Source organism: Balaenoptera acutorostrata, chromosome 1 (genome assembly GCF_949987535.1).
Source record: "Balaenoptera acutorostrata chromosome 1, mBalAcu1.1, whole genome shotgun sequence".
Lineage (NCBI taxonomy): Eukaryota > Metazoa > Chordata > Mammalia > Artiodactyla > Balaenopteridae > Balaenoptera > Balaenoptera acutorostrata.
In genome coordinates, this window is record NC_080064.1 from 162,905,108 (window position 1) to 162,923,213 (window position 18,106).

General features: G+C 38.0%; 1 protein-coding gene across 9 annotated transcripts in view; it reads right to left on the reverse strand.

Annotated features, from left to right (window-relative positions):
- LOC102998405 (cyclin-Y-like protein 1) overlaps positions 1-18,106 on the reverse strand; it is a 292,469-nt gene that overhangs the window by 216,711 nt on the left and 57,652 nt on the right. Inside the window, exon 1 of one of the 9 annotated variants that reach the window (XM_057541441.1) lies at positions 14,372-14,574. The exons of the other annotated variants lie outside the window; for them this stretch is intronic. Coding sequence (XP_057397424.1) covers positions 14,372-14,427 — 56 coding nt within the window. The 5' untranslated portion in view covers positions 14,428-14,574. Of the gene's footprint in view, positions 1-14,371; positions 14,575-18,106 lie in introns of those variants that run through there. 9 annotated transcript variants of the gene reach the window in all.

Genomic DNA, 18,106 nt, shown 5'->3' on the forward strand with positions numbered 1-18,106 from the left:
TGTGTGTGTCTGTATTTGTGTGTATGTGTGTGTGTGTGTGTGTGTAATACAATTTCTGTAACTGATTTAATTGTTATTTCCTTTATTTCAGATGCCTTTCTGGATGTGACTATCTTAAAGTTGCAAAATGCAAGTTAGTCTAAACCTAATAGAGAAAACATAGATATCTAAATTTTAGCCTGATATACAGTATATACTAGAATTAGCATAATTTAAAGAAAAACATATTTATAGGTGACCTTTCTCTTTCCTAAACAAAATATCGACAAAGTGATTCAAATGCCATAAATTCAATGCAATGCCCAACTGGTTAAACTCATGCAGTCCCCTATGTTAACTATGATCTTTTTTTTGCCAGCTTTCTTGCCACTATGTAGGTAGTGCTGACTGAAAAAAAAAAAAAAAAAATTGGGGGCGTTGTGGTTATGATCTCTAATGAAATTACTTATTTTATTTATTTGTGGTTTACCTACCTAGGTGAAAGTATACATTGAGTCACATAATTAAACACAAAAAATATCTTAGAATAAACCAACCAACAATATTCTTAAGAGGTGGGAAACACAGCACCCTGAATGACTATCGACTTTAAATTTGAAGTCAAGACAGTATGTTTGCAAAATTCACCTGTAATCCTGGTTCAAGATGTCCCCAGACCACTTTTGCTCTGCTCTGAAAGTCTGAGAAGAAGTGTCGACATAAGTTTTGCATTTACAGTTTAAAAACAGAGAGAGAGAGAGAGAGAGAGAGAGAGAGAGAGAGAGAGAGAGAGAGAGAATGAGCACAGATCCCTAGCACGCCTCCTGGGCACCTAAACAGAAGTATTTGCATAGCCCTTGAACACTGTTTAGCAAACAAAGAGTGGACAGGACCAGAGTGGCTTCTATCTGCCAGTCCTGCCGTCCTTTTTCAAAGCAAGGCAGGGGTTCTGTTTTTAGTCCACACTCTGGTTCAGCGTTAATCCTGTTTTATGTTGTTCACACCTGCCGCTGACTAGCAGCCTGCTGATGGGTCGGAGCTCACGCTGCTCAGACAAATCCCACTAAACTGAGAAGCCGGACAAAAGCTACTGGACAGAGCTGGAAACAAAGCCTGATCAGAGTCGTGAATACAGGAGAAGCAGACCCCACCAAAATCTCTCCTCTCATTTGCAGACAAGCCTCCGATGTCCCAAATTTCCCACCCAACAGTAAATGCAACCAACTGGTCTTTTTTGAAAGCCTGAACCCCATTGGCTTATTTATATTCCTTGGCTTTTTATGTCTTTTGGTAAAATGAATGCCAATACAGTAAAAAAAAAAAAAAAAAAAAAAAAAGAAAGAAAGAAAGAAAAAGGAAAAAGGATTGCTAGAGTCAGATGTACATGCTAGCCACTCTTTGTGTCCTTACCAAAAGAATCTGTATGTGAAACAAACCTCATTATTAATTTAAAATATCCTATAGCTCACCTCTCTAGTCATAGAATTCTACATCCAAAATGAACAGAGATAGAAAATATATATTCTGCCATCAGTGGCCACCGGGTGACCAAGACAGTGACTTGTATGCTAAGACGGCTCTGCTCCCTCCCCATCCTGCACTGCATGTGCCTAATAGCACACATCAAAAGGAATGAATTCTTTTTTGATCTTAGTACCAGCAATAAATCAAATTCAGTGACACAGACAGGGGGGGAAATGCACCACTAAGGGAAAACTCCAAGACTGACAGTGGGACCAGTCGGAGGCATCCGCTCCATCAAGTTCCAGTAAACGATACCCACCCTCCCTCTCTCGGAAACAAGATGTAAGCTGTCATATGCTTACCCAGAGTGAGAAAAACTTACCCGGTCCTGATGCGACCCTAAGTCAAGATGAACTTTCTGCTGACATTTCCAGCGGTGGCCCCGGAGCCCCTCCCTCCCACCTAAAGAGTCAATTTCCTTCCTTTCTGGGAGCCGGGTTCTTCCCGCTGGTGGGCACCGAGAGCTCCTACTGGCCAGCACAGGGTGGCTCCAAGAGGAGCTGCACACCTGGGGGGGTCAAATGAAGACTCTGGGATCATTTTATTACATCTCCTGAAGCACCTTTCCTGCCTGCACACAGCCAATAAAGCATCAAGGGCTCCACTGCCGACACTCGGGGAGCTGCACATCTGCCTAACCCACAACGGTGCATAAATTTAATGGAGCACAGTTTTAATACTTCTCTGGGGGGTGGGGGGGAAGCACGCAAAGCGCTAACTAGCCAACTAACGTTCTGTTAATGGATGGATGTGGGGATGCCATAGTTGAGGTGTTGGCATCTTCTTCCCAAATCGCTTTCCAACTATTTACCCTGAGCAACGTGCTGTTTTGGAGGGTCAGTCCTCGCGAAGCCTGACTCACTTGCGTGTGCCGTACTCTTCCTCGGCAGGTGAGAAATTTACAGGGCTGCTCAGAAGCAGCTTGGCTACCACAGGTGAGAAGCCACATAAACGCACACTTTTCCAGTGTGTGTAAGACTGTGTTCTTGGGAACTCTCTACTGGCGCTAAAGAAAAGAGTCGTCGTCAAAAAATGATACTGTAATATACTTGCTATGATTGCAGACAGAATTCATGTGTCTTTCATGATCGGACACAGCCCATCCTAAAATTAAAAATATAGTTTTTGCTTTCAATTTGTTTATGGGATATGGACAGTATAGGAATAAATTCAATTATTATGTGGAATCACACAAAATTGCTTATATTTGACCATTCCTTGACCTAGAAAAATGGCCATTTCATGGGGTTCAACCTAATTTAATTAGAATCCTAGTATCTCACTTTCATGCAAAAAAGCCTGAAGTTTTGTCGGGGCATTTCGTAACTCCAAACTTGACTTTCCTCCTCATGTTCCCTCAGAAAGCCACCTCAGATTCATTTGGGGTTTTTTTTAAACCCACTATGAAAATGAGAAAATTTATTGAAGTATATTTCAAGACTTGAGCCTATTAAGATTTGGGGTACACAAGCCCTAGCTGTCAAAATTTCACTGAAAATCAAGTTTTGCACGTTAGACCATCCACTCATTCAATGGAGTGTTCACTCTAAGGCTTGCCTTTTTGAGAAGCAACTTGGTAATCCCATATAACAAAAGAGTAAATGCTTCATCCCACGGACCAAGACTACACACTGATGGAATAGGATGGAAGATCTCATCCTTGAGGTCCTTCGCTAAAGGACTTGAATCATGGATGATCTTTTCTTCCCCCAGCGACTTTGTAAGTTTGCTCAGGACAGAAAGATTTCAGTGTATCAGCAGCAGTAGCAGCTCTCCGATCAGAGGATATTTAATGTTTTGCATGTAGTATTGGCGATGGGATGAATACCCTCCGATAAGACGGGGAAAAAAGGAGCCTCGGCTGTGCAATTGATAAAGGTGTGCTACCTGCCGCGGCCTCCCAGTGCAGCTCCTAAGTTTCCCCACTTCTGAAGAAAGTGAAGACCACCTTAGTTGGAGGATAGTGCTTTCCTCGGGCAGGAATTTTCATTTCAGTTTGAATCTTAAACCATTACATTGCCAGTGATGCATTTTTATGTTGACAATTGACATCTTCGTAAAAGAATGAAACCTTCTGAGCGACGGCTCAAAAGCATGAAGGTTGCCTGCAGTAAGTACTTAAATTATTTTACATCTAAATGGAGCCCAGCTGTTTTGAGTTAAAATTTAATAAACCTTAAATGGATGACCTTTCTTGCACAGAAAGGCCCAGAGTTGCAAAAACGAACTTTCCAATGAAATATAGTTTAAGGAACTAGTGCTGAACAAAGGGCTAGTTAAAGCTGAATGCTTTGTCAATTTATCAGCTTGTGAACATTCTGTTCCTGGATTCCCCACCGCTGCTGGATGTATAGAACGGTGGTGCCTTGCTTAATCGAATACTATTGATTCAAGTGTGTCACAGTGATCTCATGGAGAGTAATCAATAGTAATCCAAAATCAATCAATCTGCTCTTGCACTATCATTTATCAAATCTGAATACACCAAATTATTTGTAGGCATCAAATTACAAAGAAGAGAAAAGGGGAAAGCCAGGGAAAGTTCATGGTTTATACTGAAGCGCAAAACCAGTCACTCTCTTTTTTAAGGGGAGGTGCTTTAAAATGGACAACTATTTGGCCAAATGCATTTATCTTCTCATTAACCTATCCTAAATTTATACTGAATCTCATTCCATTTCTGGGGAAAAAAAAGTAAGATTTCTTGTTTAGGAGTTGGCTGCTTCAGCACAAGTGATAGAAACGTAAAGATGCCCCAACTTACATAGTAGGTCACACCAGCATTTTCCAAGTCTGATAAGCTAAGTTTCAAATGCCTGTCACCCATCTGCTGGTAAACAAGGAGACTCGCTTGGCACAGGACATAACTGCATCTTCGAACATCAGAAATGATGGTTAATGGAATTGGAGTGGAAAAAGAAATACTTAATTTCTCCAGAGAACGTACACATAGATGCACCTGCTTATCAGAGAAGCTGCTGTTGACGCTGAGGGTTCCTTTATCAACAGATTCACCTGTAATTTCGTCCAGGTAATAAATCCTTCTATTCATTATAGCACACTCAAAAGCACCCCTACTATTTAACTTGAAGGAAAAAAGGCACAGAGTGTCTAGAACATTTACTTTCGCTAATGTAAAAGTGTTGGCATTTTACTTCATTCCCGATAAGCTGGTGCTAGTAGAGGTGATTATCCTTTTCTTATTCAAAGCCTATCAGCATTTCGAAAAGCTCTCTCCATCTTATCAGGTGTATGAACAGCACAGTTACTGAAAACAGTTTCTACGGCTCCTCTCTCTTTCTGCCAAGCTATCTGATAAACCCCCAACTAACTAACTGTATTTACACACAATCAAACAGAAGTTGTATCTTCCGCGCGCTGTGGCCAGATTCCAGTTTGCCATAGGTTTTTCTGCTGTGACATTAACTTAACAAAAATGTCAGTAGCAGTACCCCAAACTGACAACAATCAAGAAAACACTATAAAAGCACTCAACTAGAATGCACGACAAACAGAGACGAAAGAAAAACAAATACGAAAAGTTGAAGGCAATCTCTTTGGAATTCGGGGTGGGTTGGGGGAATAAAGCGTACTGTGTATGCAAATCGGCATGAATATCATGCACTTACCTTTCACTAAAGTAAATGGTCCTTTAGCAAAACAGATGAATAGAAAAACAGCAATTTTAAAAGAAAACGCTGCTGGGATGGAGGGGGTTCAGGAAAGTTTTTAAGAACTGAACGGGCACTTCCTCATATTTCAGGTTATTTCAGTGTGGGGCAGAGAGGTTCTATAACGTAAGCAAAGTAAGACAACAGACAGTATCATCGAACTTACCCCATACACTGAAGACAAGACAGAAAGCAAGGCTGTAACATATGGTGACCACATTCTCAGGATAGATTTTCCAATCATTAAAACCCTCATAAATGCTCTAGACATTAAAGTTTTGTTCACTATAAGGAAATTAAAAAATACAAAAATACAATTTGAGTGTTCAACCTCATCATTTTTCTCATTCTTCAGACTTAACCCACTGAACAGTTCCATATAAAGGTATGAAAAAAGAATCACCCTCCAGACTAACATAAGTGGATGATCTGCTCTCCATTTCTATCTGGTACAAAATGCTTACCCTAGTTCATGGTTCATACAAATTGAGAGACATCCCTAATCGTTTCTGGGTAGCTCTTTGGAGCATGAAAGACAACAGTGATATTTCTCGAACATAAGAGAAATATGAACTTTACTTCAACAACTGAATAATAAATTCCTGACCCTAGGAAAGAATCTCTGCTTGGGCTTCTGTGCATAAATTGCACATTTGTTCCTCACCTCCCTTTGCTGAATGGCTAAGAGAGAACAGAAAACGGCAGCCACACGCTCCCACCTGAGCCCAACTCCTGATTCTGTCTAGACTCCAAGAACAGAATGAGCCTTTCCTTAGATGAGGAGGGCAATAAGATGAATTAGCCAAGTGTGCAGCTCAGTACAATTCAGCTGATGGTTGCCTTTCCATCTGTGACACAATGATCCCATGACTGATGAGGCAGGTCTCATTTAAGTCTGTGGATAAAAGGGATGCTTCTGTCATTTCATAGGACCCAGAACCAACTGTATACAATCACTTTCTCATATACATCTTTCCCCTTCTTTGGCCATGAATAGTTGGTTATGGGTATGATATTCTTCCTCAAAATATCTGATCTGTTTTAATAGATTAATGGCTGTGAAGAAAGCATTGTTAGAGTATTCTTTCATTTATGGAAAAATGAATACAATTTAACATGGCCATCTTACGTTTTTGGAGAAGTGAAAGTACTACAATAATTTGGAATTATGGAGGGCAAAGGGCCATTGATTGAACAACCTCACATTTGAATTTTTCTCTTAAGTACCTTAGTCTCTATAATTTTTTATATGACTCACTATTTTTGCTCACTCTGAACATAACTTTAGATATTCTTTTCAAAGCAAAAGAAATTCTTATAAGTATGAACTGTAACAACATTTTAGCTGCCTTGAAAAGGACACCTTTTCAAACATTTTTACTCATATTGTATTAAAAAGAAAGTAAATGTTATTTATTTAACGAGTCCTTTGTTTAAATTCTCAAAAGCATTTTCAATGAGTCAAATCTTCCTAGAGCAGATGAAAAAGGAATTATCACATACAAAGATACCATCCTGATCATGGAAGAGAAAAAAAGAATTCAGTATGCTTCTGCCTATTTTCTGTGCCTAAGTTCTTGATTTACTTTTTTAAATTTCATTTTTTTTTTTTTTTTTTTTTTTGCCTATTGAATAAGCCAGATAAAAAGAAAGAACAAGATTTTTTTTTTTTTCTTTCTCAGAAAATGTATGCAAAGTGCAACAAAGAAGAAATGTCCCTTGTTTCCAGCGGACTGGCAAGGCTGCTGCTTCAGACTCTCCACTTGTTAAAGTCTTTATATACATCACACATAAGAGCAACCGAGGCTCCCCACTTCAGACTTTTTAAAAAAGTAAATCCCATTATTATCCCATTACTTCCAAGACAGTAAAAAGATGTGAACAAGCTTCAGTTATACTCTTTTTTTTTTTTTAACAAAACTCATTATCGTCTACGCTTTCTGTATTCCCACAGTTAGAGTTTTAAAGAGAAGTAAGCAAACACGCTGGTTTTCATTGCACTTCTACTAGCCATCAATCTCTAATACAATATGAGAATTTATTGGGTAGCTTCCCTTTTATTTAGTACCATCTTAAGCAGCTGTTTGCGGAGGTGTACGAGGAAGCAAAGTTAAATTGATATGTCTGTGATATGCCTGACAGCCCTTAGTATGGCTAATATTAATTTGTTTTCTTTGGCTAGGTAACTGCTGCCAAAGCATATTATACATAATGTGTACTTCCAATCAAAATGATGAAAAGTATATATGCAATTTTGTTTCACTCAAAGCAAGAGGAGAAGGCACAGAGGAATGTATATGACAGAGACTGCCTTTGATAATCAAAATATAAATTTGCTTCCAAGTTCATTTTTTACAATGTAATCTGATCTTAGGTAGGCTCTCCATGAGTTGAACACTTTAAACAACTCTTTTAATAGATTTTAAATGCCAAAAGCCAGTGTTTTTATTTATTATATTGTGTGAAAGAATTCCATGTAGCCAGAGGCTGCATTTCTAATGGCTAGTGTTGCATGCTATGTATTAATATTCAAATGCACATATAGATCTATGCCAGTATATTGAAATGGACTTTAATTGGCCCGTGAGAAGCCAATTTATTTAAAACTGTACTTTTTCTTTTATTGCTTTGCCTTAGTGAGTTATCTTCCAAATATACATGCATTGCCATCAATTAAAATGGCAAAATATTTGAAAAATCAAAACATAAAAAGCAAGTTCCCTCCAAACATTCAAAAAATTTTTTTGAAAATTAAAAGGGGGGATGCAATAGTACACATACACAGCACACACACAATCTAAACCTTCTCAATCTGATGGTTTTGTATAATTGATTAGAAAATACATTTGGAAAATACTGAGAAATAGTGTCCAAATCAGAGAAAAAGAAACATCTGGCACTTCTGTAAAGAAAAACATAGAGAGGAAGGATGTGTTTGTTATAATTGAACGGAAATTATTCTTATTAGCTATGTTTCCCAGACTTCGAAAGTAGAAGTCTAAAATGAACTTGAAACAAGAATAAGATGCCAGGTAAATCCTTCAAAAGGCAGAAGGCTGTCACTTGACACCCTCAGATAATAAAGGAGCTAACTTTCAGCAGACGGATTGGCATAAAGAAACAGCAGGATTTTTTTAAAAACGAGAAACATTAAAATCGCTAAAGTACTCTACAAACAAATAAAGGTAGGAAATGAATCTAGGACTTTAAACAAAATATGAATTAGAACAAGAATTTGAATAGAAAGAGCATTTGGATAAGTGGTTTCTCTCAACACTCATTCAGATTCACTGAGCAAAATCACAGACCTTTAAACTTACCTCTTAGAATAAAATTCAGAAATTCAGAAATCTATGATGTACTTTATATGGATATAATACTTATTAATTTTCTTTATGTGTTTTTAGCAAAAACAAAAAGAAAATGACATTTACGTAGTGAGGATAAGTGAAATTTATATTTTGCATTTATTTAAAAGCTATCATGTTTACATTTAGATATATTTGTCAGGCCCAACTGTATAAGAAAACAGTGTAGCCAAGAGCTAATTCAAAACTGTTTCTTGGGGCTTCCCTGGTGGCGCAGTGGTTGAGAATCTGCCTGCCAATGCAGGGGACACGGGTTCGAGCCCTGGCCTGGGAAGATCCCACATGCCACGGAGCAGCTGGGCCCGTGAGCCACGGCTGCTGAGCCTGCGCATCTGGAGCCTGTGCCCCGCGACGGGAGGGGCCGCGATAGAGAAAGGCCCGCGCACCGCGATGAAGAGCGGTCCCCGCACCGCGATGAAGAGTGGCCCCCGCTTGCCGCAACTGGAGAAAGCCCTCGCAGGAACCGAAGACCCAACACAGCCAAAAATAAAATAAATAAATAAATAAATAAGAAAATCCTTTAAAAAAAAAAAAAAAAAAAAAACTGTTTCTTGGATATGGGCCCAAACCATTAAATTATGTATTTAGTACTAGTGGCTTATTTCCTATTTTACAAATTATTTATGATTTCTAGATATTGAATTTTAAAATGATAATAATTAACAATTTATAAAATCAGAAACAAATTAATGTATTAGGTGACCTGTTACCTGTCTGTTACATAGTAGTTAAACCAATTTAGTTGAAAATCAGACTTGGTAAATACCTGAAATACTAATTCCAGGTTAAAATTATGCATGGCAAATTTAACTGGACACTAACTGATTAGAAAAATACTTGAGATCTACTTTATTATATAAATATACATGATCACTCTCGCAGCATACCTATATTCTACATACATCTCTTCCCATGTATATATATGTATTTCACATGCATACTATACATGCACACAAAGGCACACACGTGTGTGTGGTATATTCTACTGACTGCTTTGGATTTTAAAGTAGCGTATGTGTATCTTTATTTATAATAATGGTATAGACCATGGGCATCCGTATACACATGGCTATGAAAACAATAATCAACAGCAAAACACACAAAATGCAGTAAGAAAAAATGTCAAGCGGCAGAGATGCTGGATGTCATCCCTGGGCTATCAAATACACACATAAGTATGATTGGAGAAAGAGAACCTAAATATTTCACTGTCAGAGAATGTAGAAAACAGCAATTCATTTCTATCTCATGTGCTTTAGGACAATGACAATTTAATACAAGGCCAGTGGATGTAAAAGAGATAAAAACTGAACAAACTGGGCCAGAGTAATCAAAGATTTTCTCCAGAGAGCTGACTAGGGCCGGAGCTCATATGCACTTATACCAGATCAACACTGTATTGTTTCTTTCTTCCATGAATTTGCTAGGAAGCAAAATTCAGAGCATAGCTTATCTGCTGCAATGACTTAAAAGTTCTAGTGAGATGCTGTCCTCTTATTTCAAAATGCTTGATAGGTGATTCTCAAAAGTTTATTTGATATTAATTGGTGTCATAGAAATCACAGCTATCAATTGCCACTTGTATGACAAAGTATCGACCATAAGCACAGATTTTAATTTATTTTTTGAAATAATATAAGCAAAACATTGAGTGCTGAAGAGCACTTTAGAAGTCAAACAAAGAAATACTTTGTTTAGTCACTAGGCTAAAACAAATGTTGAGGAATTTTTCACAAGTGATACAGACTTGAGGTTCGGCATTATGCCTACCTTCCCAAAGAACGGCCTCTTCTTTGTCTGCAGTTCTTGCAAGAGTGAGGTATTGTGAAAATATTGTTAAACAGACTCATAGAGAAGTTACCTGCCCCCTTTGATGAATAGCACCACGGACCTAAAATTAATTGCAAAAGTATGGCCCCGGCTAATGAGATGGTCCTTATCTTTTTTCAGCACAAGAAGCACAAGTATATTTCTGCTGGCTCGATATTTTACAAAAATGCCTAAAGTATTCTTAACTCAGTAGAAATCTGATTAAAAGACTTCAAAGGCACAAAATAACATAAATTCTAAGATCTGGAAAATTTGAAGTTAAAACTAATTTCCTGCATTATTTTCCTTTTAAACCTTTATTTTCTTTTTTGCTTTGAAAAGAAGAACAGCAAAAAAATCTTTTCTCTGGCTTCTATTAGCATTTTTTTTAAAGCTGAATTACAATACCATTCCTTATAAGGTGGCCAATATACATCCCAGGTCAGATTAAATCAAATAAATATATCAAAGGCCATCAATTTAGAATTAAAAAAAAGAAAAAAGAACAATGATACCGTATTGGGGGGAAAACACTGGAAAAATGGTCATCCATGCAAGAGAATTAATGGATATTCACAAGGGCTTTGCTAATAACATGGGTTAATTACCGCTGCAACACACTAGGCTCAGTAAATAAAGCAGCAGTGCCATAAACACATGAAGATGAGAAACCCATCTCTATAAGAACCAGCCAACATCATCACCCTTGCCTCTGACCAGGAAATGGGAAGCTGTTTTCCAGCCCTTTCTGTAAAAGGAGGATTTCTAAACTTACCACCCAATCTGTACAGGGTAATACATAAATACACTGACACAAAGGGCTAGTGAAGCATGGGGGTGCCCAGCACTTACTCACCACTCCCATCCAACATTGATTCCATTAACTCAGAACACTTGTTTTGCTTACTCCAAGGAGAAAAATCATATGTTACATAATGCACACTGTCTGGCTATTTTGACTATATATAGTTTGGGATATGTACAGTAGTTATTTAATTTTTAGAGAAATAGAATTAATCTGTTCACTTTAGTGATGTGATGGGCAAGGTTACGAGACTCTACAGCTTAGGAACACTCACCCCTAAGTGCAGCTGGTTGTCACTTCCAGCAATTCACAAAGAAATCATCTGAAAACCCCTACCTTTAAGGCTGCAGGTGTTTTCAACAGATTTACAGAGAAGAAACAGGAAGGAAAAGTAATATGAGCTCCAAGTCTGGAGTTTAAGGATTCCTTCTTAGAAAAATAAACTTAAAGACTCTGTTCATAGTTCTCAAAGAAAATCACATCTAAAGTGACGTAGGCAAGCTCCCATCTTTTTAAAAAAATTGCATCCACTCTGGTTTAGGCTTTTTGTCGTTGTTGTCATTGCATACATTTTTCCTTCCTGCCTATTTTTATCCCATGTATTTTGACATGATAGTATTACTTTTGGATAGTTGTATTTCAATTTACTTTTAGCTTTTAGCAGGGAGAGATGAGGCAGAGAAAAGAAGCAAAACCCTGAAAAAGAAAGAGCAAACCTTACAAAATAAAACTTGCATAGCTCCAAACAGGAATCTTAAAACACAAATCTGTTTAATTTTGGATGTCTGGCTTTCCATGATCAGGCTGAAATTTACTGAACTGTTCCCTCCTCGCCTTGCCTGTTTTGGAGTGTTTCAATTGCCTTTCCTTCTTCCAGCAGCTGTGACAACTGTTAAAACAGTCCGTAAAATTAAGTCCGCTCTATAATCCTGTAGTCAATGTTACATTTTAATCAGAGGTTGAAAGGGAAGCATGTGACGAGCACACTCATTTAGAATGATTAGACTGACACATATGTCAAAATGAGCAGATATACTATTTTCATCTATTTATGCTATCAGTTATTACTGCTATTAAATGTGAAACAAGCTTTCAAGTATTATTCTCTTTAATGTGCTAGCACATTTCCTAAAATAAAAAATACATAGTTATAGGTTAACATTTTAGGCTCTCCTAATGGTGGTCAATAAATGGCACGAATCTTTTTAACAGCTTCCAAAGCAGAAATTGTCCAATATTCTCCTCTGAAACTGCATAACTCTGGTTTCATTTCAATGTATACTCACACGTGATGGGGTTTAACCCAGCACATTTACTATGAATATTAATAGCATGTATAAATTCTGTGGTTTATTAATTGAGACAGAGAGGCAGATGCGTTACTAAGCATGAGATCTTTCTGTCTGTCCGGTGAACCACGTAACCATCAGAACTGCATCCAAACAATAAATCTGTATTTTTTAAAGATGACTTTTAATTGAGCCAAAAAGAAAGCTAGTTTGAATCTTGCGCCAAAGCCAAAAGGACATGTGTCCTGATTTCATTTAAATGCGTCTGCTTTAAGAGGCTTATCTAAACTAATTATTCAAATTAGCTGTAAGAAGTTAAATTCAAGGAAACTACAAAGAAGCCTGGGGGTGGGGGTGGGGGGGTTAAAGTTTGTTTTGTTTATTTATTTATGAGAGAAAGTTTCGAATTGGGTGAGCTTGGATAATGCATTCTTCCTGACATGAAGACATATGAAATTCTCCAGTGGGACAGCCTCCGGCGCGCGCTCACCTTCAAACTTCACTTGAGTGGGCAGTCCTACCTTTGTTTATTTTTCATTTTTATTTCCAAACAATTTAAGGTTGTTTCTTCCTTGGAGTGTTTTCTACTGACGCAAGCACTGCCTTCCAACCTTTCAGTTCTTCCTAAATCCATCCCTCGGCTAATATCCCTTGCGTGAGTGTGTATGTGTGCAAGCATGCACACATACACGCGCACACACACTCACACTCACACGCACGAGGAGCCACTGAGACTGCAAGTCACTTTTCATCTCTTGCTTAGTTACAAACCAAGGCAATATGCAGTCACTAAGGACCGCTAGTGGACATCTACCTATAATGCACGACCTTCTCCTCTGGAGAGTTTTATATTTTCTTCACTGTCTATAGAGAGAAACGTTTGCCAAGAGCACTCTTTTCAGAATTATAACAGTTGGTATTACTGTAATGGGAAAGCAAAGCCATACAACTGACTCAACAGAAAGAGGAACCAGTGACAGCTCCCGTGATAAACTAATATTTCAACGGTGGGTTGAAATTAAGTTTATGACCCACTCATTTACACAAGAATGCCTAATTTACTCCTTTTACCCCCTACTCATATGTCCCCCACCTTGAGCGATCCAAATATGTATATTTCCATGTGCATAAAGATATTCATAAGTACCAATTAAACTGCATCTAAGGACAAAAGTACTTTTCTGCATTTTCTGGACACGATACATGAAACAAATCCACAGTCTCAGCATTGTCTATTCAAGGGGAAATTTAGAAAGTCACTACTGTTTCTTCTTTAGTTTTTTTTTTCCTCCCCTTAAATATTTATAATGTGTGAAAATCTCATGTTACTTAATGGACTGATTTGTCAGTTAAGTGCTGACTTAATGCTAACCATGCAAATAACATTATTCTAGCCCCCAGACGGCACAGGGCTAGTTTTTAAATTGTTCTCTGAAGGAGAATTAGTAAATGTGCAATTCTGCCTCTAACTCTGCGCGGTAAGAAATGACAGGGAGCTGAAAATATCTGTCAAACTGCAAATACATAAGAGGCACTCAATAGTATAAATCAGTTTGAATCCTGTATTTTAAAACATTTTTCCTTGGGAAAATGGGTCCTAGTAAAAGATGCATTTTAACAGTTCACTAAGCATTTGTGCCAAGTGCCTATTCTTAGCACCTGAATAAGAAGTGACTGTCACCAGCTGTTTTACTGACAGTCACTGAGCTTTGCCTCAAAGGTAACATTGTAGTCAGAGAACAATTCTCGACTTACTGAATTAGGAGATCACCCTCAACACAAAAGGCACAAGACAGACACAAACAAGCGCTCGTGCGCACGACATACCCAGGGCATTACCTGAATCCGTGCGCCAAGATCCATTCCGTTCACCCCACACTCTCACCCCCAGGACGAGTTTTAAAAAGGAAAGAAAAAGGTACCTACTCTTCCTCGTAGTGCAGGGAAAAAGATTCAGGAAGGCAAAGTTCTACCGAATCCATGTGCGACCGGCAACCATTATTTGCGCACCCCCGCTATAAATCAAAGTTTCCTTGACAGAGCAGAGCGCAATTAACACAAATGTTCTCCTGGTGACAAGCCTATAGGCACAGCCAGTTGGGACCAGAGCTCTCACACTCTCCTAATCAAGGACTTAAAGCCCCGATTGGAGCTTATTAATATGAAGTAGAGCTTAACATATGCAGTCCCACCGGCCCAGGCGCGCAGCCGATTGGGGGGTCTCCGCCCAATCAGGACGGAGGCGACTGGAGGCTGCGAGGAGCCGCGGAGCCGGGCAGGTACTGAGGGTGCAGAGACGCGAAGGGGCTGGGAACGGAGCGGGAGAGAAAAAGAGAGCGAGGACCAGAGACCGAAACGCTGCCCGTAGATACTGGGCTCTGCCTTTTCTTTCTTTCTTTTTCTTTTCTTTTTTTTCTTATATTTTTTTCTCCCTCCCTCCCCCCCCCCCCCACCCCGCTCCGGGAAGCGAGAAAAGAAACCTAACTAATTTAACCCTCTAGGCACTAGAGGGATGTGTGTTGGGTTTCTCACCTAAGATCTCTTTTGCCTCGCACAGAAGAACTCACGCAGACTCTCAGTTAATTTGGGAAAGGATTCTGCGGAAGGTAGAGAATGAAGTTTGTCCTGCCGTAGTCTTGTGTTTTATTCCACGGGAGGGGGGCTCCTTCTTATTTAGTGCTGTACTTTCTCATGGATCCGTCATCATGTCGTTGCCTGTTTCCCTAATCTCTACTGGGCATTAAAAAAAAAAAAAAAAAATCCAAGACATGCTTTCTAAATTGTTCGGGCATGTGAAGTGGGATCGTCATCTTTGAGGTGGAATGCAGTTTTACACAACTACAGAAGAGGAAAGCGTACCTCAAGGCAATTTGCGAGAATGGCTATGTAAATTCTATGTGTAAACATTTCTTTACCTGCTTCTATCTCTCTACCTATAGATATACAATGCATAGCTTTTCAAAACAAAGGTAAACAACTGCAGAACAAATTGGCTGCTCCAGTTTCAGGGGTGGGACACTGAGGGCCGTAGGGTAAGTAGTACATTGAAACCATCTCAATGCATTTTGACAAAATAAAGACTGCTTTTTTTTTTTTTTTTTTTTTTTTTTTTTTTTTGTGGGGAGAACATTACTAAGTGGTGCACTAAAAGTGTTCTTAATCATATACTTATTTCAAGGTAAGCTTCCAAACTGGGAGACATATACAAGTATATATGATTTTTACCCAAAACGTCAGCTTTCAAATAAAATGCAGTTTATATAATTATAACATATAACACACGCTGTTACGTATAACACACGCTGAATGCTTTAAAAAATCAACCCAGAAACATTTTGTAAATCATCACACAGTCTGGTCATTATAAGGACTAGTTTCAAACAGAAGTGCTTTTTAAAGAAAAGAGAATATAAGAGAAGGGTCTTTTTTCTCCAACAGTGTATAAGCCTGTTTTTAGTTTCCATATAACAAAGAATTTTCTTAAGTCCTATTTTTAAATACAGGATTTTTTATACTAGCAAATGTACAATGGAATAGCTACCAGCTATTTATAGCAAAGAGATAACTGCTACCTTATGACCCGAAATTTTGATATAATTCAGCTCTACTGCATATTAGTCCTACATGATATAAATAGTATAATCTTTGAGATCAAAATAAATTAGTTGAGATATCCAATCTGTGTTAAATTTACTAGATCAGAACTCAACTCAGTCTTTCAGCCTCTCAAATGTTCTAGGCCTTTAAAAAACAAAACACTAAACTAGAACAGCCACATTAACATTCAGAATATAAAAATGACAGATATGATTTGGTCCCCCCAACAGAAGAAAGCAATTTCCCTGCCATGTATTTAGCCATATCTAAGATATGGGCCTGATGCCTTTTATTTGTGGTCTAAATGCATACAAGTTTCTAGTGGAGAACTCACATAGCAAAAACTGTGCCTAAGAATACTGTACAAAAGCAGGTAGTAAAAGCTTAATTACCAGTAGCATTATGCTGTCTATATTGTTAAATGTGAACTCAGCAATTAAGATGTAAATTTGGTTGTGAGCAGTGAATTAAAAGAGCTTTGAGATGTAGAAAATCCAAGCATTCTGCAGACACCTCGGAAGGAAAAAAGAGATTTGTCTATTCAATTGAAAATGAGACATGTAATCATTCTATAATTTAAAAAAAATAAATAAAAAGGCATTTGAAAAAGAAGCATGATTTTTCTAAAATACAATAAAAGAAGTAGGGAAATATTGCTTCACAAAGACAGAAAAACATCTTTGGTTCAAAGATTCCTACCTTGATTTGTGAATAAACTAAAATTCTCAGGGTAATTAATAAATCCATATACAGCAAATAAAAGTTTCATTCTTATTTTGTCCAGGGACATTAAAAAAAATAAAAATTATTGAATGTACTCAATGGATCTTAATGTACTCAGCACATTCAGATCTTGTACCTGTGCAGAATACTGTACTCTATTCAGTTTCTTTCCATTATCATCCTGTGACAGAACCTGCTTATTACTCCTTTGAAATGGCCTTTTAAAGACAAGATTTGTAGTCAGTTATTTACTGATGGACGTTAAGTCACCACGTTTCATGAGAGTTATCTTTTATTTCCTAGAATTTTCTTATTTCTCATAGGGTACTTATTTGACCCATTATGAACCATTTGACTGTGTTGGTATCTACTTTTAAACATATTTAGACTCATATTCATGTGTAAGTCTTTTTTCTGTGCTCACAGAGATCCATGTACAAACATACACGGTGTGATCCCCACAGATCTTTCGCTAACCGTATTTCATCTATGCAAGGTGCAGTGTCCATTGAACTAGCTGCTTTCTGAATGACCAAAAGTGCACTAGGTTTGTAGAGCTGGTTTATTTTCCCTCGGGATCAATGTGTCACCTCTACAAGTCAAGGACCTAAGATTACACCTACTGTCTTGAATCCAGTTTAACCAATTTAAACTAATATCTACTGCACTAAACTTGTGAGACAGCTTCCAGAATATTTTATAAACACACAGCATAGTCATCTCAAGAATCTTCCCTAGTCACAGAGCTTTTTTCACCTTGAAGGAGGAAAGAGTGGATAATCACAGGAAATAAACACACCATGTGCAATATTGAGCATAAGGCTTTAAGAATCTCAACTACAAAGGATTTGGGGGGGAAAAAAAAAAGCGAAACAAGTGAACAGATAAACAGCCTAGAATAAACACTTTTGCCCACCAGTCTATACACTTCACAATCTTACCACAAGGAGTCTACCCAAAGCAGGACAAATGGAACCAAACAAAAGGATCCCTATGAGTGTTTCACAAAGAATATTAACAAATTAGTTAATATCAGCCTATTAGGCATCAGGCCCAGGGTCCACACGCATAGTTTCAATCTCTTCTCCTTTAAACAATGCAGCTTAATACCCAAACAACTTCATTCTCAGGCCCCAATGAAAGCACAGACACCAAGAAGAAAATATCCTTCATTTCCATTTGAAAGAATGAAATGGCAACAAACAAAACTCAAGTGGAAACAAAAGGTAAATTCCTGTTGTCTATACCAGACATTTTACTGTATTTGAGTCCGGAACCATTTCCTAAAACATTCTAACAGTGAATTCTTATGCTGCTAGAAGGGAATGAGAATGCTTAGTC